Here is a 26238-nt window from a genome sequence, read left to right as displayed (position 1 = left end):
GGATTTCAAAAATGTTGGCCTCGGGCATCACTGAAGAGATATCGACATGAGCATTTGTGCAGAAAAACTTATGTGTATGTTTTTAGCTATGTTAATTTTAATGGTCGGCCAACTAGTTACCCTCATAATAGTTGTTGTAAGGTTTGGTTTTGTTTAGTTTGGCACCGTGGTTACAAAGAAGAATATTTTTTAAGAGTTAATATACAATGACGAAGGCGAACGCCGTGTTAAGACCACTTGGGCTGTGTTCAAAAGACATGGGGCTGAAAATCGGAGAGCGGTTAAGCTTTCTACAAGACATATTTTATTGATAACGAGTTCATTTAAAACATATTTTCATGTTTATACATTAAATGATTAGGCATAAAGACGACAATTCTTCACATTAAACCTTCAGTTCTTTTACTGCTCTTTGTAAGCTTTCTACTTCGTTTTGAAGAGATAAATGCAAATACTGCATCGATACCTCGTTTCCTAATTCTTGTATTGTTTGTGTATAAGGATCATAGCGTACTTCAAATTGTCTTTTAATAGTGGCTGCATAGCGCCTGAAAGAAAAAATAACATATTAATTAGTATCTCCAAATATATCGCGATACCGTAATTGTGATATGTTCAATAATATAGATAATACAAAAAGTAATAAAGGTCAACATCTCCTTTATTTGTTTCAGCGATGAATACATATTCACCATAAATAATATTCGTTTTCTAATTAAGTTTAACCCCATTTTCATACATATTTAGGCAGGTGCATTTCAATTGTTGGGGGAAAAAAACGTTCTTTTCCTTTACTTTACTTTCTGAGATATCATAACTGACTATATTTGTTCATTCGTTGATCAAACGTGTTTTGTTAATATGATATATAAACTTTTGATCTGCACAGGCTAGGTGTTTGAACATCTTACTGAATATATATATCTTGAATATCTTGCATCTGGTGCGTGAAAATTGGTATCGTTAATTTTATTACTATTACGTTTTATACACCTATTAAAGTGAAAGAAAGTACAGCATCTAGGGAACAATTCAAACCATAAGTCTGATAAAACCGACACCGCCACAGCAAAACAACTATAACAAAACATTAAACATGAAGCTAAAAATTGAACAATACGATGTGGTGCTCTGGAAGAGTAAACTACTATTCAAACCTACTTCATTTTCTGCATCATGTCATCAAAAGATTCAACCACAAAATAAATTGGCTGGATATCTTCATCTGTATACACTTGTACTGAAGTTTTCTCTGGATCGAATGGATATTTTTTCGGGGCATCAGACAAGGCGTGTCGTAACTCCCCATACGATGACAACGTACCAGCACCATATGCTCTTAGATTACCCTGTTCCTTACATAGACCAAATTCTACCGTAAACCAGTACAGCTGTAAGTAATTAGATAATGTATGATTTTATTTAAGCATGTTTAAAAGATAAACATAACCATGAAAAGATTTGAAATAAATCTAAAAATACATTAAGACATTGAACTCAAAACTGTGCCAATTTTCCTGCACCAGATGCGCATTTCGACAATACATGTCTCTTCAGTGATGCTCGTGGCCATAATATTTGAAATCCAAAGCTTATATAGAAAGCAGAGGATTTACTTCTCACATACAATTAAATAAAAAAATCAATGGTTGTTGGTGTCGTTTTTGTTTGTTTGTATTTAAACTGTTTTTGCTGTTCTACTACTTTTATTTTTTTTTTACTTGATTTCTGAAGAATAGTTTTACATGAAACACAGTCTATTATAATAATCTAGACTGATATAAACAACGTATTATTGAAAATATAACATGTTAACTAGACGGAAGAAAACGAAAAGCAGAACAACCCAACAAAACAACTGGTTTAAGTTATGCATTATGTTTATTCATGTTCAACTTATAAAGGCAATAGTAGTATACCACTGTTCGAAATTCATAAATCGATTGAGAAAAAAACAAATCCAGGATACAAACTCAAACTGAGGGAAACGCAACAAATATAAGAGGAGAACTACTACACCACAGACCCGCAACATTAAAATGTAATACACACAGAAACAAACTATAATATAACAATGGCTATTTTCCTGATTTGGTACAGGACAAAAAATGGTGGGTTGAACCTGGTTTTGTGGCATGCCAAACCTCCCGCTTTTATGGCAATGTCAAATACAACATTAACATGACAACATTACATGACAAGACTGCAATACAAATAAATGAAAGAACATATAGGACAGACAAACACACGAATGACAGCTAGCAAAAGGTACCAGGTTTCAAATTTGATACGCCAGACGCGCGTTTCGTACACACAAGACTAACTAGTGACGCTCTAATGAAAAAAGTTCGAAAGCTAAAACAAGTACAAAGTTGAAGAGCAAGTAGTTTTTGTTTCAAACGTGTCATGTGTAGTAAAAACAGCCATATAGATAAACGAATATTTTGGGGTATGAATCCCAATGAGACAACTCTCCATCCAAGTCACAATTAGTGAAAGAAACCTTGCACGTTATATGTACTTTGGTGGATAGTTGTTGCATTGGCAACAATACACAATGTCCATATTTTAAACCGTAGAACATTTTCAATATAGGATCGGAAATAGAGTACACCATCAGGCTCAAATATCAATATACTGTTTAATGTCATGGCACTGATTGTTTTCTTAATATAATAGCTAGCATGCACTTTAATATTTTCAATTCGTATTAATTTTGTGCAAAACAAATACTAATGGACTATCAAGATTATAGCAAATATTATGATATATTCGAAAATAAAATAGTCAAACAAAGCGTCCATCAATATCTATTCTTTCTATGTTTTGATTTATATGCACTTTATCTAAAAGTGCAGCGTTTTATTGAAAAGAACCTATTAACTGAATTATTTCATTAAGTTTTGCGTTGGTCATATTATGTTAATTTTAATTTTGAATTCGTTTAACCAAAATTGTGAAAATTCGAACTATTGTTCTTAATTTGTTCTATATATTACAGTACTAGCATCATACCTAAACTATTAAAAAACACTAATACTTTACAAATATAAGTTTTATGTGTCTAAATTTTACGTCGCATATGATGCGAGGTATTTTTTTAATTTTCATCAAACGATGATGATTAAGCAGAAATAAATCACTTTCGAGATCACTAAAATGCACTAACAATACACCATTGAAAATTCCTCATCAAGTTATAAATCACAAATTGTACTTTTAGCTAACTGGTTTCAACTTTAAGAATGAACAATCAACAGCTATCATTTGAAATTGTAGTTCAATTTATGAAAAAGTCACGTTGCATCATCTGTCATTGTCAAAGAAATAGTATGCAATGTCCTATATAGATTTAAGAAAATGTGATGCGAGAGTCAATGACCAACTAGATCCATTCAAGTCTCAATTTGTATAGGTACATTATTATAACAAAGTACAGCCGTCAACACGGAGTCTTTGCTCACATAGAACAGCAAGTTATAAAGGTCCCCACAAATGACTAGGGTATAACCATTCAAATAGGAAAACCAACGGTCTAATCTATATAACAAAACGAGAAACTAGAAACTAGAAAAACAAACGACAACCACTGAAAACAAGGTTTCTGAAATAGTATGCAATGTCCTATATAGATTTAAGAAAATGTGATGCGAGAGTCAATGACCAACTAGATCCATTCAAGTCTCAATTTGTATAGGTACATTATTATAACAAAGTACAGCCGTCAACACGGAGTCTTTGCTCACATAGAACAGCAAGTTATAAAGGTCCCCACAAATGACTAGGGTATAACCATTCAAATAGGAAAACCAACGGTCTAATCTATATAACAAAACGAGAAACTAGAAACTAGAAAAACAAACGACAACCACTGAAAACAAGTTTTCTGACTTAGGACTCAGTTAACTTTATATTTTATGTTTCACTTCAAATACATACTGTGGCGAATTTTTCAATATCGGCATCTGAGGCTCCAAGAGATGTCAGTCCTATTTCTTGTGAGAACTGTGCAAATTTTGGATTTGCCAACATTGGCACATGTCCAAGCAACTCGTGAATACAATCTCTGTGAAAAGAAGTAAATACGTATGAAATTTCATTTATATCATACACTTTGAACTGTGGATTCATTTATTTTCTTGGGTACCAATTTTCGTGGATTAAGGAAATTACATATTCGTGGATACTTAAGTTCGTGGTTTTGCCCCAAGTCTGCATTCAAGCCTATAGAAAATTTATTATTCGCTCATCATTTAATTTCGTGGTTCACCTGTACCCACGAAGTCCACGAAAATTGGTTTCCAACGAATAATAATGAATTCACAGAATAAATAAACACATGATTACTGGACTACTAGATTTATGCATCTTGTTTATTTTTTTGCTGTCTACAAAAGACTTATCATAGTGACACTTCAAAAAAATGTTAACAAGACCAAACAAAGTATAAGTTGAAGAGCATTGATGACTCAAAATTCCTAAAAGTTTTTCCAAATATAGTTTAGTTAATCTATTTCTGGAGAAGAAGAGTCTTTGTGTTTCGAAACATTAAAAAAGGGGCATTTATTAGGAAAGTAAATATAACATCCGTAACTAATATAAAATTCGGATGCTCATAAGAGCTCTAAAAAATAATACATGACTGTGTTCCCGCTAAATGTGCTGAAAAAAAATATTGTAGATAGGTAGGCAATATCATTTGATTGTACAGACATTTTTTGCTGGATACTACTAGGGTATCCGTTTGACTTTAACAATGTTTGCTTCAACATGACACTAAAGGTGTTAGGGACGGCACTAACACTTAGGTTAAGTAGGTTTAGCGGAAACACGTATATTGTTGGTTTTTTTTCCTAATAAAATAAATATTATGCACTCACGGTTCAGGAGAGTGATCGGGTTTTGACCCATGACGAACATACTGGGTACACTGGAAAACTCGATATGCAAGACTAGCTAAAAAGTCACGTGCTGATAATAAACCGGAAACTGGACGTAACTGGAACCCTGTTCTTCCTACAAAAGAAAAGGATTTATGTAAACAATATAATTAAAACATATAAAAAAAACGTTTATCATTAAAAAAAACATTTTTCCTTGCATTTATCCGTTTAAAAGCAACCATATGTAACTTATGACATCGATTATGGTGAGACATCAGAAAGAAACTGATCAGAGATACCGTTAACCAGATTTAAAATGTATGCACAAGACGCTCGTGTCATCTACGAAAGTCATCAGTGACGCTCGTAAAGTTAAAACGACCGCATACAGGGCGATGATGAAGAGCGATGGTGACCTTAAGTTCCGATAGATTTTTGAAACACAGGTGAATATAATATATCTTTTAGAACAAAATCCTTATATTTTCGAAGAATTCAAAGTTTTGCTGATAGTTAATTTATGATTATGGTAATCAGAAAGTAATACTTACGTTTTAAGAAATTAGATACATCTTCTAACTGTGGAATTTTATCTTCACTATAACCACAATCCTGTTCTAGTATTTTGAAGTTCTCAATGTGTTCTTTACAAGCATGAGTTGGAAATAGATCTTGAAGATGTTTATACACGTGTCCCCTGTACAAATCAATATAAGAAGATGAACGATTATGAATGGGACAACTCTACACCAGAGACAAACTGACACAGAACATTTATTTCATCATACGGCCTTCAACAGGCAGCAACATTCTAAAGTGGTTTCTTGTCAACTAGAGTATTAAATTAACTAAAATAATTTGAGTATCAAAACTTTAAAAATTATCTTATTACATAGTACACGGTGTTTGGTTTTTGGTTTTTTTTACGTTTTTTTTTTGTAAGGCCTAGGGTATGGGATATTTGCGTTCTAACATTTAATTGCAAGCCACATGAGTTGAATAATAATTTTCATTTCAAGTTACACATTGCATTGGAATTTTTTTACAAAATGAATAAAGAATAGAGAATATGGAATAACTCCCCCTCCTGCTGCCCATCCAGACTTAGACTTGCATCATTAAATTCATGTATTGTTCAGTATATTCTCATTTAAAAAAAAAGCATGAACTATTTCCCACTTGAAGTTAAGTCAGTAAATATCAATTAATCGTTTATTATGGTAACTTGATTACATGATACTTGTTTAAAAGTCTGATGCCTTGGAACGATCAATCATAATTTGTTGTAACATGCAATGCGTAAAACATTCAAGCATTTATTACAAATCAGTTTCAAATATCAGAACAAGCACCATACATTTCATCATATTTTTATTCATTGATCATAATCGTAAATCACACAAAGACATTAAACACGTGACAACTGATGCAAATGTGTTTTTCAACTATCGGTAGTCAATAAAACGTTTAACTCAGTGCCAGTTTACAAGAAAGACGGATAATACAATGTGATATAGATCTGATATCTTTTTCATAAATTGATTACTGCAATATAATGTGATATTCTCCCATCAAATAACTTGTAATAACAACATTTGTTTGGTCTTAAAATGATAAATGGGATGATATTTTAAGAATGACAGAATCTTTAACACATCTGGTTCAAATGACCGAACTAGTATTAGTATAAATATTTGATTTCAATTGATAAAATCGCAGTTGGATTTTAGTACCTTTTTCTGTAATCACTGGGCGTTTTTTCTTTAAAAGATATAGAGAGGCGAAGTATTCCATGGTGATATTCAAACTTGTTAGTTGACAATGTCATGACGAAAACGAGAGAGAAAAAAACGATTAAAAGACTATAAACAGCAGTATACAATTACTCATAGAAAACTAAAGACTAAGAAACTCAAAATCAACCAAAATCCGGAGGTGATCTCATATAAACCAAATGGTTTAAACAATTTCGGATGGTATTTCGTTCAAAGTAAAACTAGAACGTTAATTTCTCAAAGTTCGAGATCTCCACACCCATGCAGTCAAAGAGGATTGTTTTGCAAAGATATGAAAAACCTTTTGTTCATAATAGTTGGTATTTGTTTTTTTGTTTTCGTTCGCTTGGTGATCTCTTGTTAGGGTGTTCGCTCGATTGCGGTAGGTTGCGAGTTCAAACCCGATGGGGTCAAAGCAAAGACTTTAAAAGTTGTATTTACTGCTTCTCCTCCAAACACGCGGCATTAAGGAGTACGAGCAAAAGTCATGTGTCCGGGTAAGGTTATGTGTCTTCCTGTGGATTGTTACCTTGTAAACTAGCACTTTAAAAATCTTGCTCAGCTTGTCGGTCAAGTAAAAAGAAGGATTAATAATAATTTTACATATTATTTCCATATGTTCTCGTCCTGAATATGCGTTATAATTTACCACTGGACGTTAAGCCGCAATCCACCACCATCATCATGTATTCATGTTTACCTCATATACTATCATTTGGTTCAATCATTAGAACACAATATGACGGCTTGCATTATTTACCTGTACATCATACTCTCATTTACAAAAATATGATAATAATGACTTTAATATGCAAAGTGGTTTTCAGCTCCAGAGAACAAATTCAAAGACCAAAGTACCATCCAGGAAACAAACTACAACACCTGTTGTTTAACCAGCCTCACAGTGAGATCATTCTTACCATGTGTCATTTTCTTCTTGTGTATATTCTACTCTCGGAATAACTTGACCACTAAAAAGGAAAAGGAAGAAGCACGGCTTATTATCAAAAGTAAAGTCATACTTAAAATATGTGATTGGCGTAATGAGTATTCTTTTACCATAAATGGTAACGAGCGTTTCCGGTGGTAATGTTTTTGTAACCAGAAAAAATAAGTGTGTAAATTTTGGCTTAAAAACGCGTTACAAATTCAAAATATGTACAAACAATCGACGGTTGTAAGAAAAAATAATGAAATTGCCCAAATAAGAACTAGTCACATCAGATGTAAATGTCGACTTTAACTGTCTCTTCGGACGAAGGGTGATTCCCTATTTATCAACATTTGAAAATCTAATCAAAATCATCTATCGTTAAACTGAATGTAGGTGGTCACATGATACAAATACATGAATGGTAAAACATCACTAAAGTCAGACAAAAAGGTCATTTTTGTAAAATGCCTTTACAACTGTCATATTCCTGACTTAGTAAAAAATGTGTTTGAAGTTTTGATTTTGACATTTGCATAAGGACTTTTTGTGTAGAATTGTCTGCGGAGTTCGGTATTTTTGTTATCTTATTTTTCCATCTATATCACTCACTGTCTGTAATCGAATGCTATGTCTGCGATCATTTTACGTCGTTCTCTGTACTTTTTATCTGTATATCCCTAAACAAACATATAAAACAAGAAGTTTTTGAATACATTATAGCTAGAACATGTTGCTAATGATACTAATAGTTTAAGAATATTTTCTAAATGCTAAGTCGATTCAGATTAAATGAATTTATTTATTTTGAGTTATAAATATTTTCAATAAAAGTTTATTATTTCAACTCACATTTCTGTTTTGGTATTAACCAACGCGATGTTTTAGCAGCCTGTTTTCATATTTACGACTTTTGACTCTGAATAATACAATTTTTCGACAGGTTTCCTAACTTGAATTTTAATTTTTCATGAAGTGAGGAACACATAATGAACTGTTCAAAAGGATAATTGAAAAAGGACATATTCAGTACACATTTACGTCTAAATTAAAATGACACGCAATTAAACAGATATTTAAAACTTCAAAATAACACCAACAAAGGCAAATAAAATGGAAATGGGGAATGTGTCAAAGAGACAACAACCCGACCATAGAACAGACAACAACAGAAGGTCACTAATAGGTCTTCAATGCAGCGAGAAATTCCCACATCCGGAGGCGTCCTTCAGCTGGTCCCTACACAAATATATATACTAGTTCAGTGATAATAAACTATAGTATCAAGTACTTCGGTACTGTCAGGAAAATGTGGATTTTTTGTGTTATTAAAATTTGCTGTTACAAAATGATAGAAATTATTATAAATTAAGGAATGTATCTCTCTCATGCAAAGCTCTGATTCCTTTCACGGATTTAGCTATACTGTTTGGACCTTTTGGATTATAGCTCTTCATCTTTTATATAAGCTTTGGATTTCAAAAATTTGGCCACGAGCATCACTGAAGAGACATGTATTGTCGAAATGCGCATCTGGTGCAAGAAAATTGGCACCGTTACTTTTATTACTACCACTGGGTCGATGCTTCTGCTGGTGGACTATTAGTCCCAGAGGGTATCACCAGCCCAGTAGCCAGTACTTCGGTACTGGCATGAAAATACGGATTTTTTTTTTTTTTTTGTTATTAAAATTTGCTGTTACAAAATGATAGAAATTATTATGAATTAAGGAATGTATCTCCCTCATGCAAAGCTCTGATTCCTTTCACGGATATGGCTATACTGTTTGGACCTTTTGGATTATAGCTCTTCATCTTTTATATAAGCTTTGGATTTCAAATATTTTGGCTACGAGCATCACTGAAGAGACATGTATTGTCGAAATTCGCATCTGGTGCAAGCAAATTGGTACCGTTAATTTTATTACTACCACTGGGTCGATGCCTCTGCTGGTGGACTATTAGTCCCCGGAGGGTATCACCAGCCCAGTAGCCAGTACTTCGGTACTGGCATGAAAATACGGATTTTTTTGTGTTATTAAAATTTGCTGTTACAAAATGATAGAAATTATTATAAATTAAGGAATGTATCTCCCTCATGCAAAGCTCTGATTCCTTTCATGGATTTGGCTATACTGTTTGGACCTTTTGGATTATAGCTCTTCATCTTTTATATAAGCTTTTGATTTTAAATATTTTGGCCACGAGCATCACTGAAGAGACATGTATTGTCGAAATTCGCATCTGGTGCAAGAAAATTGGTACCGTTAATTTTAATACTATACTAAACTCCAAATTATACCCAAGAAACTACTATACATCTAGCCAATGTAGAAAAGTAAACGCATAACAATAATTTAGTTTTGCATGAATTGAGGAACAATAAACAAATGATCTGTTAAAAAGGTAAATAAAAAAGAACAAAGTCAGTGTACATTGTAAATCTGAATTAAAATTACACGCAAACAAGAGGATGTTTAAAACTAAGGCAATAAAGCATGTACAAAATAAGATCAAACAAAGACAAATGGTCATCCTGGTGTGTTATTGTAGTATATTTGATTATATTTTATTTTTAAGAACAAGGTGTTGTTATCTTCAAAATGTGCTGTTATTATCTTCTACTAGGTGGACGAGAAGTCTATAAGTACTTACCGGGTGATCACTGTCGAGTTCCGGTTCAAACTTCGTGACAAGATGTGTGCAGTTATCTAGTTCTGAAATGTGTCTTGGAAACCAAATAACTAAAACAAAAAATAAAAATAAAATTATGGGTTTAATTCAAGTGGAAAAATTGTATTTTCGTGTATAAACTTGATTTTGAGAGTTTGTTTGACAAATTCTGCAAACAAGCCGACAGGAAAGTTGTGCAATGATTCTAAACACTTAAATCTGCAATTCATATACATTTATCTATACCTACAAAAGCCGCGACTATGTTTCCCACAATACATCAATATCGCACATATATGTGTTTGTATTTTTTAATTTAATTCAATTAAGGGAGCAGTAATTTCTAATTTGTTAAAACTAGTGACTGATTTTTTATTTTTAAATCAATAAAATAATTTAAAAGTATAAAATGAAATTATATAATTATAAAATGAGGTCTTGTCAGAGTTAGAGCTAGAGGATTCTCTAAAAGTTAAGCATCAGTTTTCTGCATTTCTGTTAATGCCAAAGTGAAAAGTTATGTATACGTAGCTCTTCAAAAACAGTTTTTTTTTTTTTTTTTTTATTTCTTTGTTTGACACAAAACCTTTTTACCTCACAGACACCGCAACGAAACCTTGACTGATATTTAAAATATATCTAAACATCGACTAAAAGTAATAAATAAAAAAATCTATAATAAAGTAAAAATATAATTGTACTCATGGTAACACGCACCTTTATTTTCAACTTCTTGATCCGATACAATTGCAACGTCAGCTATAGACGTGACCATGCGTAACGAATTAACATGTGACGTGATTCTATCGCGTGACCCAACACATTTTATCAAAATTTCAAATTGTGCTCCGGATTTCTTGGACTTCCGTGATTCGATGTGATCTATTATCACCTTTGATGCCTGAAAAATTAAATTGTTAGATTAAAGGTCAATCTTTCTGGTAGATAGAATATTGTCTTCCTTAATGGCAATTTTGTTAAATCATGATATAAAATAAAAAGCATGCAAATTTGAGATAATGTACGACAATCTAGTTTTTTACGTCAGAGTAGACTATTTCATAAAATAATAGGTATAATTGGGTGGAAATGAAGATTGGGCATGCATAAACACTGTTATTGGCTCAGGCCTTATATGCAGGTGAAGGTATGTATTAGATAAAATACAAAAGTAACAAAGAAACAGGCCGGTAACAACCGGTCCCGGATAGTTTTTCTGCACGAGTAGTCAGGTCAAGGTCCGAGGCGATAGCCTCGGACCTTGACCTGTCTACAAGTGCAGAAAAACTATTCGGCTGGTTGTTACCGGCCTGTTTCTTTTGTTACTTTTGCTTTTTATCTGACTTGTACGACGTTTCAAGAAAGTAATAATACATTTTGAAAGACTAAATATTTGAGAAACTTAGATAGCCATAAAGCAGTAAATGTAAGTTATAATAGTATAAACACATTTTTTTTTCATTTCCCTACAACCGAGATTTTTTTCAGGAATCTAAAAATTTGATAAAAAAGAACCATTTCAAGTAAAAGATGAATGTTATACACATTTAAGACTTTTTAAAATGCAACTTCGTCAAAAAGTAATATATTAAAGAAATAGTTTAGTGGTGAATGGGATAACGTTTGATTGTTATGGATGAAACGGAAAGCGGGAAGAGGGGGGGGGGGGGCTAATTCATTTTAAAATAAACAGGCTGTGATCTTTATTTTTGATGAAACAAGGAAAGGGAGGATGTGCCATTCCATCCCCCCAATTCCCCCTTAAAATCGTAGAAATCGCACGTTTGTTGCAAAATACATGAATTTAATATTCAGTGGTGGGGGGTCCCGGGGGTTGAAATAACCCTTTTTTGTACGATCAATGTATTTGAATGGGGACATAAAATTGGACCCCCCCCCCCCCTGTTTTGTCCTGGATTTGGACCTGGATCCGCCACTGATATAAATTCGATAACAATATAAATGTATCAAAAGAATGAATTTCCTACTTCATTAGTGAATGAAATGTTTATGAAAAAAAATGATTTCGTCTTAATATTATATATATTCCGGCTTATACTTTATTTTTTTTTAAATGCATGCTCGTCTCTAGATCTGCCAGTGTTGATCGAGATTATATAATAAACACGTGTTACATTATGATCCAATCGCAGCTTACCGCCCAAAATTGATGACATAAGTTGAATGATTTTCTTCTAAATTTGTTGCTTATTTGGACGTGTATTACATGAACACTTTTTGTTTATAGGATCAATCGTGCATTGGTGAGTTGATAGGGAGTTCATCTTTTGATTAGATTTGATTTTTATTTACTTATTTCCTGTCTTATTTTTATTGAAATATACACGTCAGTATCATCATTTCTTTACTTCCAGCATTGTCTAAAATACTATTCATGTCCATATATTGAAGAAAACATTTATTGACCGAATATTTTGCTTCATAAAAGGGGGGCGGTATTTTCTTTTTTGAGTATATCAACTATTTACTTTTCAACGCCATCACCCAAATGTTTTTGTTTAAATGAACACTATTTACGGTATTCGGAAAATCAGTAATCATGCAAAACATTTGTCATCTGCTTGACCATAATAAATTTTTTTCTCATAAAATTTGGGATCAAATTATCTTTTTGAGGAGAAACCATACCCCTCCCTCTTTTGAAATTAAATGTCTAATCCCTTAGTGTACTGATATGAATAGTATTTTACTGGAAATATTTGAAAAAAAAATATTGATGCTAACGTAAATATTTTGTTCAATGAAAAGACAGGAAATAAGTCGGTGAACCAAAATGTTCAAATCTAATTGAAAGTTAAAGTGCCCTCACTGATCATGCACGAGTGATTCTATTCATAAAAAGTGTCAGTGTAACAACTAAAAAGAGTCCGTGTATCATCTAAAAAGAGACCGTGTAACACCCGTTAATGTACTGTTTTTCTATAGCTCTGCGGAGGGTAAAGTCGTACAACATTGGTTTCAAAGATTTATTTATATTGAATGACCTTGAAAAATAACTGAAAATTTCTTATTGTGCGACAGCAATGGAGGTGATTTAAGATATAGAATATGGTCAAATGTAACGAGGGCTAAAAGATGCTAAATGACATACAAATTCGAAAGTAATCAAAATGGACAACGAGATATCAAAAACTTAAATGATAGTAAACGATAGTCATGAATAATTACATCATACAATTTCATGAATCTTTAAATAATTCCATAGCCTACGTTTTCGGTGCGTCATATCTCCAGGTTACAAGAGCGCAATTATTCGTAATGCATTTTTCATAGGGTACCACTGGGAACCTGGTGTTCCGTATTTTTTTTTCTCGAAGACTACACAAACTAGGGAAAAACGCGTAGCAGTTCCTGTTACTAGAAATGCCAGTGTTGCATTACAACCAAAAAATATATAGGGTCATGCGGCTCTACTTGACTTAAAATGCAGTTGCTATTTTTTCGCATAATGAAAAAGGCATATTTTTAATCGCTCCGACATGTAGAAATGGAAGATATTTTCTATACTTCGTAAAATGTGAATATGATTTTCGACAACTTTTAAACCTAATTGGATAAGCTTTCGATTAAATGTAATTCCAATCCTGTATCATCCAATCATATATAATCATATATAGGATTCTATTCTGAGTACCATCTTGGAGTAAAACAACTTGCCGGTAAAATTGCGCTCTTGTAACCTCCAAGAAACACCTTGTTCCGATACAGGACATTTAATCTTGAATTTTATTCCGTCAAAAGAGTTAAAATGGTAAACATAAAAACTTTTTTTCATATGTTTGTAAACAGCAAAGGAATAGTTTATCTTTAATATTCTCAAGAACCTCGAGAAACTAAAACACTGTTTTGTTGTTCATATATACAGTAAATTAATAATTTACCTCAAATATTCTTAAGATTCTGGACAGACTTGAAATACCATCTTTTATGCTAATAATCAAAAGCACGGCATGCGGAGGTTCTGTTTCAATTGGAGATATACATTCACCGTTCTGTACAAATACTTCCTCTTCTTCTTCACTGATAGAATTTCTATTACTTAATGTCCTTTCTCGTTTTTCAAATTCTAAATTTGTCACAGTTTCGAATTTTGCATCTTCAATCAGACTCTTCCGCCGCCATGATCCTCCATGCTGTAAGATATAAAGAAGTATTAATTTCACCACAGTTTCGAATTATGTCTTTGCATTTTCATTTAGACACATCCGTCACCATTCTGGAATAAAACTGACTTGTAATTTGGTCATTACTGTATAATTCCAAATATTGAGTTAAATACAAGTATAAGACGCTTAAGAATTATGGAACGTAGTCTGGAAGAGAATTTGATACGGAAGTCTTGTACATTTTGGTGCATAGATTGTCAGTTGATTTACTAATTGAATACAGCTTACTTTTTAGAAAGAAATTAATATTTTTAGAGGATGTGGATAAGGGTTTGTGAACAGAAAAGAGAAAAATAACCTAAGAGATAAAAACAAAATCCTAACTGAAGGTCTCACATCCAGACCCTTATTACGACAATAATGACTATTCTAAATTTTAAAAGATTAAATTGCATTTGTTTAATTTTATTTATTCAAATTTTCTATTCAAATAAACTTAATTTTATCAAAGTTAAAAGCCAAATTAAAAAAAGTTGATTGATGTGATTCAAAATATATTCTATGTAATTTTAAACCAGACATAAAAAAAATCATAGTATACCGAAGATTAAAGCAATCATTGCTTGAACGTTAAATGGTTTGTGAAATAGAAAACATTTTAACATAGCATCATTAGTGCAATAGCAAGCTGCACTTTATTTTTCTTCTTTCATAGCAAGCCAAATTATTCAGAATTGAAACTGTGAGAGTTTTTAAGATTTAATAGAAGCTTTGAAAACACAGTGGTACTTCTAAGCATTTTTATGTTTAATTTTAAACTTGCGTGTTATAACTGATCCGCGAAATGATCAAATAGCAGTTTAATATTGCACGAAGCAAGGCTTTCATTCAAAGCTTCATTGGTTTTCATTCATTTGACGGTGAACGTAGAATTAATTTAAAATAGCGATAAAATAGAAACGAATTCCACTTACATACTGTTATGAGTTACAGGTAAAAGAGCAATATATGTTTAATTTTACTGTAAAAGGCAATATTTTAATCATTATCCTCGGTCAGGTAATAATATCACCATTAGTAGATTTTTCTTTTGTCCCCAGTTCGCGGATGGAGAGCTTCGTAACAACTAAAGCCACTCTCAGTAGCTATATATATGCATCTTGATAAACTTTGATGAAAAGTTCGCAAATATCAAAGCAAGATGGGTCTTTATTGCTAATGTTTTCTGTCCTTAAATGTAACACGGGATTGCTATTAGAGTTGAATAGTGAACGGAAGTGCGAGCATATAACCTTTTTGAAATAGGGAGCGCTAATTATTGATTAAAACTATCAAAAAGAAAAGAAGCATGTGTCTGAATTGACTACTAGTATTCCAACATTGAGAAATGTTGCTGTTTCGTATAGTTGCAAATGCTATTCGGTATAATCAGTGAGCATGATATAAACAGTATGAACTATGTAAATAAACACACTCACAAAATGAAAACTTTGACAATTTTCTGTTTTTCTATCACGGAAATTTTATTCATAAATGAAACCTCCCGATAAAAAGTTCATGTATATTTATGTTCGATATAACATATCATCAGGATCGACATCATTTATTTATGATTTTCTGCTAAGAAATTCAACCATCATTTGTTGAGTGGAAAATGGGAAAATGAGAAAATTATACGATATTCGTGTGAGCTTTTTTAAAACATCTGTCAATATAGGAAACAGTTAAAAAAACATTAATGAACGTTAATGGCAATTCAACAGTAAAAAGGATATTAAGCATATTAAAAAATATATAATATATGAAATACCCAGCTTTTCTTATATTTGTTCGTAAAAGTTTGAGGAGTAAGAGTTAGGTCTTGTCGGCTAAATATGCCAGAATTTTGTGTTCAAATATATTCAATTAGACAGGTCTTTTTGCTGACCTTTTGAATTAGCATCTTTATAATCTGACTATATAGTGATGTATTTGGTACAAAACAGGGTTCATATATATTTTCATATTACTTTGTTTTTTTTAAGTAAACGCAATAAAAATTGATAACGCAGTACGGCCTTCGCAAATAAATGTATCATATAATAGTATGCTATATGCTACCTACCTACCCACTCTCTCAACCTTTGGGTAGGGTTTGGGCAAACCAGAATATTTTTAAGTGTGGCCTTAGGTTCTGATTGCTGAATAATGGTACACATTTCGCTGCGTTAACATTTCAATCGACATGCTTTCGAATTTTGGTATGTCATATGAAATATAAACATCATTAAAAGAGATATAAAAAAGAAAGTAAATACATGTACGTAGCAAAAGAAATTTAAGATGTAGTTAATTCTATCAGTTGTAAATATCATTAAACGTGTTGCTTGTTAGATTTATCATTTTCTGATGCAATGTACGATCAGTTTAGCAAACGTCGAAATCTAAATTAGGGTTATCATATTAATTTCATAAAATCTATTAATTGCTAAACAAACAGTTGCCATTTATGTAAAATCTGATTGATTTTAATGGGAAGTTACGAAACGATAGTTAAACCGCATTTTATTATATAACAATGAAAATCAGTATTTAAATTCCGTAAAATACGCCGTAAAGCCGTCATCAATGTGATCATAATGGTTTAGATAGCAGCGTCAACAATCAAAATATTGGAGAAAAAAATTGTATAATGACATCGACTAAATCTCGTGTTTGATTGGATTTTTCAAAGAAAAAATGTTTTTATTGCTGATAGATTGTTACACTTATCATCTATGTAAACTTAACGTTAATTATCTACCAGTAATCGACATTTGATGTTTTGTTTTGGTATGAGTAATGTACAACACTTAAAATGCTTTGTAAAAGCACATTGTCTGCAACTTTGTTGACTTAGAATGATTTACGCTAAAAGCTTATTGTCGAGTTAATGACTGAATCGCCATAAGTAGTCCGATTATTAATTTTATAATAGAAATATCTGAAATTGACACCAAGTAGCAATAGAAGTAAGCCTATTTAATAACGCATTTGTTTTGAATAGCATGATATGTCCTGCTTCAGTTTGCGTCATTTTATAGTATAAATGCCCTTAAAGAAATAATAGTGTTTTCCGAAATCAAATGGTTGTTTGCTTTAAATACCTTGAAATGTAATTTGTCATTTTTTTTTAATGATAGTTTAATTTCAAATATAAAACCCAGGAGTGTGTCTACTTGGAATTTGTTTGTCTGAATCAGAAAATTTAGTATTGTTCCTGCATACACACCACACCTTCTTTTGTTTATCTCTGGAACATTTTTTAAAGTGCGAAGTTTTGCAGGTCAACATCAATACCCTTTTGTAGATATAAAGATGAGCAATGATTTTTGCTCAGTATTTGAATCGATAAAAAGGACGAGAGTACTCGAAAGTGGCGACCATAAGCCATCAGTTTGAGTTAAAAGATATAGTCCCAAGGTCAAACGCAAACAGCATCGAAATTCGGGGCGTGGTCCGGAAGGATAATTATGCCGTCACGATGTCAGGATAAACGACCATCTCGCGTTATAACAATCAAAACTTATTTTTTTGTAAAATAATAACGTATCAATTTCCGTTATTTCAGTTTATGAGACTATGACGAATTAGGCTGGGACGGGATTTTCATATTTGCTTTCAATACATCATGGTACAGACCTTCTAAAATTCAAACTGACCCTCTTCCCATGCGTTAATCGTACGTGTACCAATCGTGTATCATCATTCATTAGTCCGTGCGTTTTCCGTGTAACGTGTGTGCATCGTTCATTCATTCATAATATAACCATGTATCGTGCGCTCATCAATCATTCATTCTCAACCGTGTAACGTGCGTTCATCAATCATCATTCATTCTAAATCGAGTATTGTGCGTTCATCATTCGTGTATAACCGTGTAACGTGTATTCGTCAATCGTTCATCTCTAATCGTGTAAATTTACATTCCTACTTATTTATTTGTGAACTCTTAATCAACTTCATCGTACATAACGTTCATACAGATTCATGACTTTTTGTTTATAATTGTTTGTAAATATTTCGTGTTTATTCAATGAGTCGTGGATGGGACTGGAACATTTTAATACAATGCTACATCTTTACAAACCACTAAGAAGTTCACATTTTTATAATTGTGTTTTTTTTTTTAACAGTGCTCAAATTGGTACGTCCATTTCTTTTGTATTTTTCTCAATTCCTTGTCTCATTTTGTTTGTTGATTGTTTTTTAGGGGAGGGGGAAGTATATTTAAAATATTTCCTATTATATCATGAAAAGTAAAATATTAAAAATACTCAACCCCGAGGAAAATTCAAAACGGAAAGTCCTTAACCAAATGGCAAAATCAAATGACAAAACAAAACAAACGAATGGACAACTGTATTGAAAAATTTGAAGAATTTAAAAAAGTGCATAAAATCGAATATTGTATGGCATTTTAATAATTGTTTTTACTTTGTTTTCTTTTTGTTTTCATTCAGTTTTTCAGAATTTTTTGTCCTCATTTAGTTGTTCTTATTTAGTACTATTCTAGTGGGTAAGTTTATACAAGTATAAGTAGGACACGAGCATCCAACAACACTTTACAAATGAACAAAGTGGCTTACGTCGAATGTTCCATATAAAAATAGAAGCACTATGAATCAACGGTATTCATAGTTTATATTTGACCATTACTCCGACCATTTAGTACAGTCAACATTTTTTCTGAATTAGTTTATTCAGAACTTCCTGTAGATACTCTTAAAATTCCGTCTTTTTCATCTATACACTTTCAAAATGTTTCATTAAGTCAGAACTGTCAGCCTTAATGCTATTAAACAACAAACTATAACCCAATATAAAATTCTAATGTTTCAATATTACATTGATTCTTCATTTTGTTTTTACAACAAGCTAACAGCCTCGATCTTTTGTCAATAGGCTCTTTACGTCGATCCATGTCTTTATGTTGCTTTATTGATAATCAACGTCAAGGAGATGTTTCTATTTCAAATAGAACTTGATAGATGTAAACTTTAGTCTAGGTACAAAAAAAAACAGCCATTAGCTCCATTATGTTTGGTAAACAATTTCGATCTGATTTTGTAATGTGTACTCAGTTTGTGATCTAATTTTGTATCTTATGATTTCTGTGCAAGTATTTCCTTTTTGTTTAGATATGAAAAGAAGATTTGGTTTGATTGCCAATGTGACAACTCTCTACAAGAGGCAAAATGACACAGAAGTTAACAATTATAATAGGTCAACGTACAGCCTTCAACAATGACCAAAGCCCATACCACAAAGTCAGTTTTTACAGGCCCCGAAATGACAAATGTTAAACAATTCAAAGTAGAAAACTATAATGGCCTAATTTATGTACAAAATATTGAACGAAATGCAAATATGTCACACGGCAAAAAAAAAAAAACAATCACTGAATTTTACTTTCAGGCTCCTGACTTGGGACAGGCACATACAGAATGTGGGTTTGAACTCGTTTGAAGGAGCCAACCCTTCCCATTACCTGAAACAGTGGCGTATCAGTACAAACAGAAGATCAGTTGAAAAAGGATTAACGCATCGGTGGTCGAGTGATCTAATTAGTTCATCTCATGTATTACTAGCCTGTTAATACTAAACCCGACTAATGTCAGTCGTTATATTCCGCCGATCTCCGTCTACATTTACCTCGATAGGCTATAGGTCGCTAGATGGCGCAGAATTTTTCGAGTTAGTTAATACTAAGGTTGTGAGTTCGAACACCGCACGTGACAGGTGCGTTCGATTAAATATTCTATTCATAATCTTAATTGACTGAAACGGCGGAATGCCAGTTTTTCTGCCAAATTGAATTTTTCTCTATGCACTTCGGCATTCTCCACCAATAAAAATGGCCACTACTATTAAGTCATTAGTGCTGAAAGTGGCTTTAAATACCACCAATAAATAAAAAAATAATTTATTTTTGAACATAGTACGTTACACACGTTGCGCATTCAATTTAGATAAATTTTAAATACTAAGTTGCAATTTGCTTTTCAATAGTTGTATTGATACTAACATAATTATTAATTATCTACAAGTCCTTATAAAACTTTGTTTTAATTTAAAATAATTATAACATTGATGTCAGAATTGAAAATGAACAAATCAGACTATACTATAACAAGTTTACGTTAAATTTGAATGGATTGCATGATAAAGCGACATTCTGTGCGTGACTAGAAGAAAACATCTAGACCTCAACTTAAATCCCAATTAAATTATGTTTGATCTACACAGTACAAATTTGTATTAAATTAAAACATTCTAACGATTATATTTATGATACTTAATCTATAAATCAAAATTACAACGGTGATGAATTTATTCAGTAAACAGACGATTATCAAGAATTGAAGCAGATGTACATGTATTAGCAAAGTAGATACATGAAAAATGTTCTACTAGCAGTTTCCGTCCGTTTGCCGTATTAATAAAGATCGACAGTTAATCTTTGAATTCCTAAATTACTTTATCTACTCAAAGACTGATTTAATAGAGCTCATTTCCCCTTTCAAGTATGTTATTTTATTGAAAACAAAATAAATATTCAGCTACAAATAGCTGTACATCAATCAGAGCAAATCACAAATAACAATTACGTTCTTAAAATGTTGTAATGAAAGGCAAAATGGCCGAAAACGACTTCAAGTCAATTTCCTTAAGCAAAATGTCAATGGATTATCCCTATTTACGTTATTAGTTGGAAACATTTAAAACAAGGTTTTCTCCTTAAAAGGCTAATTGTGAACAGGAGTATGAAATATGTTTCATGTAAATGATGAAACTTACATCGCTTTAGTCTCGTCTGCTCTTTCACGTGATGTTCTAAGTGTTTTCCTTATTACTGTATTTACATTAGCGCTATTTAACAAAATGGACATTACTAGAGACAAAACTTACTTCGCGAATGTCAAATGTTTGACCTCGACATAAATCTACAGTTGACACGAATCCTGCGTCTATGTTATTTATTAGTAGTTTGTCTTGAAATTACACGTTAAAAATGAAAAGCCATGTCAATCATGTAGGTCCCTTAAGAAATGGACAATTTTACAGCAAAATGCCTTGAGTGTGTAGGTAATGGCAATTGTGTTTCATTGTTAGCTTGCTTTCTAGCTGAGCATTGAAGTCAATATTAGGTTAGGTATACACCCCTCCTTTTTGAGGAGTCTAGTCCGAAAGACAGACAGACAGATTGGTTATCAGTCGAGCTAGTCTACTCTTAAAGGAGGATAGCACAAAACCTTACATTAACTTCAAGACTGAGCTTGCAAGCAAGCTAACCAAACACAAATGTATTACCTTAACCATCACACTCAAGGTATTTTGCTGTAATAAAAGAAAATACTTCCTTGAACAATGAATGAATTTAAACAGAATCTTTTGTAGATGGTTTGGACGTACATGTACTCACGAAAATTGATAGAATTTGTTCATAAATTGCCGAGGAGTGTATTGTATGTTGTGAATTGTTCAATAATATAATAAAATATGAATCATGTATGTACCCAGTTTTTTTTAAGGTTGTGAAAAAAATTATACATTTCATACGGACTGTTCAGAACACAAGCATCTTACTGTGAATAGAAGGTGAATTAAAAAGATAGAATTTAGAAATAAAATATGAGAAGTTACCTCTTATGAAACACATTTTTGAATATCAAAAGATACTTCATGTCATCGTTCCAGCTGTAACGTAAACTGAAAACATTTTCTGATAATTCCTTTTGAATTACATTTTCTGGCTTACTTACCCACAAAACGCAAAGTTTTAAAAGACTTTGAAATCAAGCAAAAACATTCTGCGTTTGTGTATATATGAATGATATAATAACCTAAGATAAAATCACATTTAATCATTTTTTCTTTTTTTATGTTGTTTTTTTTTTCTTTTTTTTTTCTTTCTTTCTTTTTTTGACAACTTATAGCTGATTCATTATGTACATTGGCTATGTAGGACAAGCAAATAATGCCAATTATTTTAAGAAACAATTAGACGGAAAAGCCTAACCAATCGGGCAATGCTATTTTGAATCAGGATAATTATTCTTATTATGGTGAAAAATGGAAAACCACACGTTATAAGGTCCGTGTGATAGATGCGCTTTTCTGGATTTTCTGTCATCGGAAACATTCGGAGACACATGGTTATTTAAAAGCCAAGGATGCACATGTATAAAAACCTAAATAATTTAAAAAGCTATACGAACGAAACATCAATGCAATAGTCAAACTAAGAATTTGTTTTTGAAAAATAGTACACGACATTGAATTTGAAACATGGAACATGATAATGCTTTGGAAACATGGGATACATTTAAGAACTTGATTTTGAAACGTGGGATACGGACTTGATTTTGAAACATGGGATACGGACTTGACTTTGAAACCTGGGATACGGACTTGATTTTGAAACGTGGGATACGGACTTGATTTTAACATATGGGTTAGGAACTTGATTTTGAAACATAGGATACGGACTTGGTTTTGAAACGTGGGATACGGACTTGATTTTGAAACGTGATTTTGAAACATGGAATACGAACTTGCTTTTGAAACATAAAATACGGACTTGCTTTTGTAACATGAAATACGAACTTACTTTTGAAACATGAAATACGAACTTGATTTTGAAACTTGGGATACGGACTTAATTTTGAAACTTGGATAAGGAACTTGATTTTGAAAAATGGAATACGAACTTGATTTTGAAACATGTTTAAGAAACTTGATTTTGAAACTTGGGTAAGAACTTGATTTTGATACTTGGGTAAGGAACTTGATTTTGAAACGTGGGATACTAACTTGATTTTGAAACATGAAATACGAACTTAATTTTAAAACATGGGATACGGACTTGATTTTGAAACATGAAATACGAACTTGTGGTTGAAACATGAAATACGAACTTGATTGTGAAACATGTAATACGAACTTGTTTTTTAAACATGGGATACCAATTTGATTTTGAAACATGCGTTTTCGATACAACTTTACAATACAGAATACTACTAGTATCTCACTTTTAAAACAAATATTGCGAACATACATTTTTCTGTACAAAGGTATGCTGTGCTGTGGGTAGCAATGTATGTGAATTTTTTTTATTCAATGAACATGCCATTCTTAGAGTCGGTTGGATAGGGGTAGAGTCTATAAGATACACTGATTTTTCCCTCACCCTGCTTTTCAGGAAAAAACTATAAAAACGGATTGTGAATGTAAGATACAGTAAATTTGCTTATTAAGACATAGAACTATATCTAATGAATTAAAGCGTGGGAACTATATCTAATGAATTAAAGCGTTAATATAAAAAAGAAGATGTGGTATGATTGCCCATGAGACAACTGTCCACAAGAGACCAAAATGGCACAGAAGTTAATCACATGTTTAATGATAATGCATCGTTACTTGTCAAAATTTCTGTATTAGAAAAAAGAATTGCTGTGAATATAAAACTCCTTAAATTGACAATACGCCTTCAATATGTACAATCAAAATATAGTATATCATGTTATAATTGTTGGCGAAAGACAGTCTGTAGTTATTCAAAAACAGACAATGATCTTCTGATTGCAAGTTACAGATCCAATACAATTCTTTTAAAACATTTAATTCCATTTGTTATTTTAGGGAGTAGTGACAGGATTAATAGTACAATCCTTGAAGCGACCAATTTGCAAATTCTTTCAATTGTTGAACGGCATTATAGAATAATTCTAAAATCAAATTACTAGATGAATGCAACATTGAAAGGGGGAAGTGAATTCTTATCGTCTCGGAATTATAACCATATATACATCATTTCATGTACGTGACTGTGTAGGTATTATACATTATATATTTTAAGAAATGACTGTAATATTTTTGTCTGAAGAAATAACATTAAAACAAATGTGGTGCACACTGAATAATCTACGTAGCAGAGTATTTAAAAAAAATGAGATAATTTCGATAAACAGAAAAAAATCAGTCAGTCCTTACAATTTAATAATTATAAATTCAGTTTGTATGGAGTAAATCACGAAAAACCGTTGAACAACGGTACTATTATAAGATGGTTATAAGCGAAGATGATTTTATAAAGTTATGTCGACAAATAATACGGCTGAACTATAAGCCTTCGTCAATGTCGTTGTTCAAAAATTTAAACTTTTACATTTTTTTTTAAGCAACTATAGCCATAGGTCACCTTTCGGTCTTCAACAATGAGCAAAATGGCATACTGCATAGCCTAGCTGTAAAAAACCCCGAAATGACAAATGTAAGAAAAATCAAATAAGAACACTAACGGCATGATTAATGTACAAAACAGTAAACAAAAAAATGTATGATATACAGCAACATACAACAAAATGAATTACAGGATCCTGACATATGAACATCAGAATTTGGCGGGACAAAAAGTATTAAACATATTTTATTTTCAGTTGAATGTCGTAAAAATAAAGTATAGTTGTATGCAATTGATAAAGATAAGAAAAGCGACGCTCGTCTAGCTACTTGTCTGTTTTGGAGGGTTTTATTTTATTAAAAAAGTGTAGATTTGCGGTGCTTTATCATTAGCTAGTTTTAGACACTGGTGGATCAAGGCTCGGAAAAAGAGATCTAATACCCATGCCCCTTTAATTTGATAGCTTTAAAATATAATGCCATCGTGTTATCTACATGTACATGATTTGTTAAGCATAAAATAATACAAATGGTTTTTTTCCCCGCTAGGTTAGCGTTTCGTCTACAAAAGACTCACCAGTGACGCTCGAATCAAAAGAGTTAAAAAGGCATTAGTGTTTTGCAAAATACTTTTATAATTATTTAGCGTATGGTAAGTATTTTAATTTTGTCTACAATAAATTAATAACGACACCTTTCACAATTAATTAGACTTACGATACAGCTTAAGGTTATAATGCATAAATTATATATAATACCATCTAAATTCTTAAAAAGTAAAAAGAAAATTGTAATTTCAATACCTTAAATTTACCGGACTTTTTTTATAATTTTAAATTTTAGGATATCACTCATTTCTAGCATGCAATATAAAAGCAAAACAACTTTTCGACTATTACTATATATTTTTTGTAGCCATCAAATAAATTAGATTTTTATACATTAAACTGTTGATTTTTTTGTACATTATACATTTTTAAATGAAATTTAAAATAACAAACCTCTTGGCTATAGCTTTTCTGGAAGGCAAGCCTCCTTTTGGCAGTTTGTGGATCAGATGGAACACGAGGTGTCGGTGAATACATTCGGAAAACGTGTGTCCTTTAAATTCAAGAAAAATCCAAATCGTATTATAAATAAGGATGCATCAACACTTTAGTAAGTAAATGATTTTATGATTTCTGAATCATGGTTTTAAATAAGGCATTGGCATCTCATTGATTCATCGATCGATTAAATAGCGAATTATAATAGTTCTCTGAGATTTTCTTTGGGAGTAAATCGAAAATTGTATAACTTTATTTCATTAAGTTTACAAATATTTTATTCCAAATATGGAATCTGGCAAAAATGCTAAATTTGATTCCACCCACGTATGTTCTTAATGGGTAGCCGACTACATCATATAATATCGGTTACAGATAAATAGTGATGGTATTTAAATCTCTTTCAATCATCATTTAAAAAGTTAAATCAAAAGCATTGATAGAAAAGCAAATGGACGGATAAAGTGCGAAAATCATCAATAAATGTTCCCAGGTATACCATTAATTAAAGAGATGACGTATTCACTATTCTGGTAAATTATGAATACTATAAGTATTATTTTAATAAAAATAAATCTAACTTTTAACCCTAAGGTAT

General features: G+C 31.9%; 1 protein-coding gene across 1 annotated transcript; it reads right to left on the bottom strand.

Annotated features, from left to right (window-relative positions):
• Positions 1-281: 281 nt before the first annotated feature.
• Positions 282-25822, bottom strand: LOC143047597 (phenylalanine-4-hydroxylase-like). The gene is made up of 11 exons (XM_076220726.1): positions 25596-25822; positions 14164-14415; positions 10979-11162; positions 10244-10332; positions 8202-8269; positions 7579-7629; positions 5435-5580; positions 4881-5016; positions 3940-4066; positions 1162-1391; positions 282-548 (listed from the first exon to the last, which is right to left on the bottom strand). The coding sequence occupies exons 1-11, from the start codon at positions 25677-25679 to the stop codon at positions 386-388; spliced, it is 1530 nt and encodes a 509-aa protein (XP_076076841.1). The 5' UTR covers positions 25680-25822; the 3' UTR covers positions 282-385.
• Between the last annotated feature and the right edge of the window lie 416 nt (positions 25823-26238).

The sequence above is a fragment of the Mytilus galloprovincialis genome, chromosome 10, assembly GCF_965363235.1.
Source record: "Mytilus galloprovincialis chromosome 10, xbMytGall1.hap1.1, whole genome shotgun sequence".
NCBI lineage: Eukaryota > Metazoa > Mollusca > Bivalvia > Mytilida > Mytilidae > Mytilus > Mytilus galloprovincialis.
The sequence above is the reverse complement of the archived record's forward strand: the minus strand, read 5'-3'. Positions and strand labels throughout refer to the sequence as shown.

Bases quoted from the DNA above. Each gene is read 5' to 3' on its own strand.
- LOC143047597 (XM_076220726.1), bottom strand. From the start codon at position 25,679: ATGTATTCACCGACACCTCGTGTTCCATCTGATCCACAAACTGCCAAA. The intron at 8,270-10,243 runs GTAAGTACTTAT...ATGTTTGTTTAG, and splicing joins AACTCGACAGTGATCACCCG to GGATATACAGATAAAAAGTA. The intron at 5,017-5,434 runs GTAAGTATTACT...TTTCTTTTGTAG, and splicing joins TGTATCTAATTTCTTAAAAC to GAAGAACAGGGTTCCAGTTA.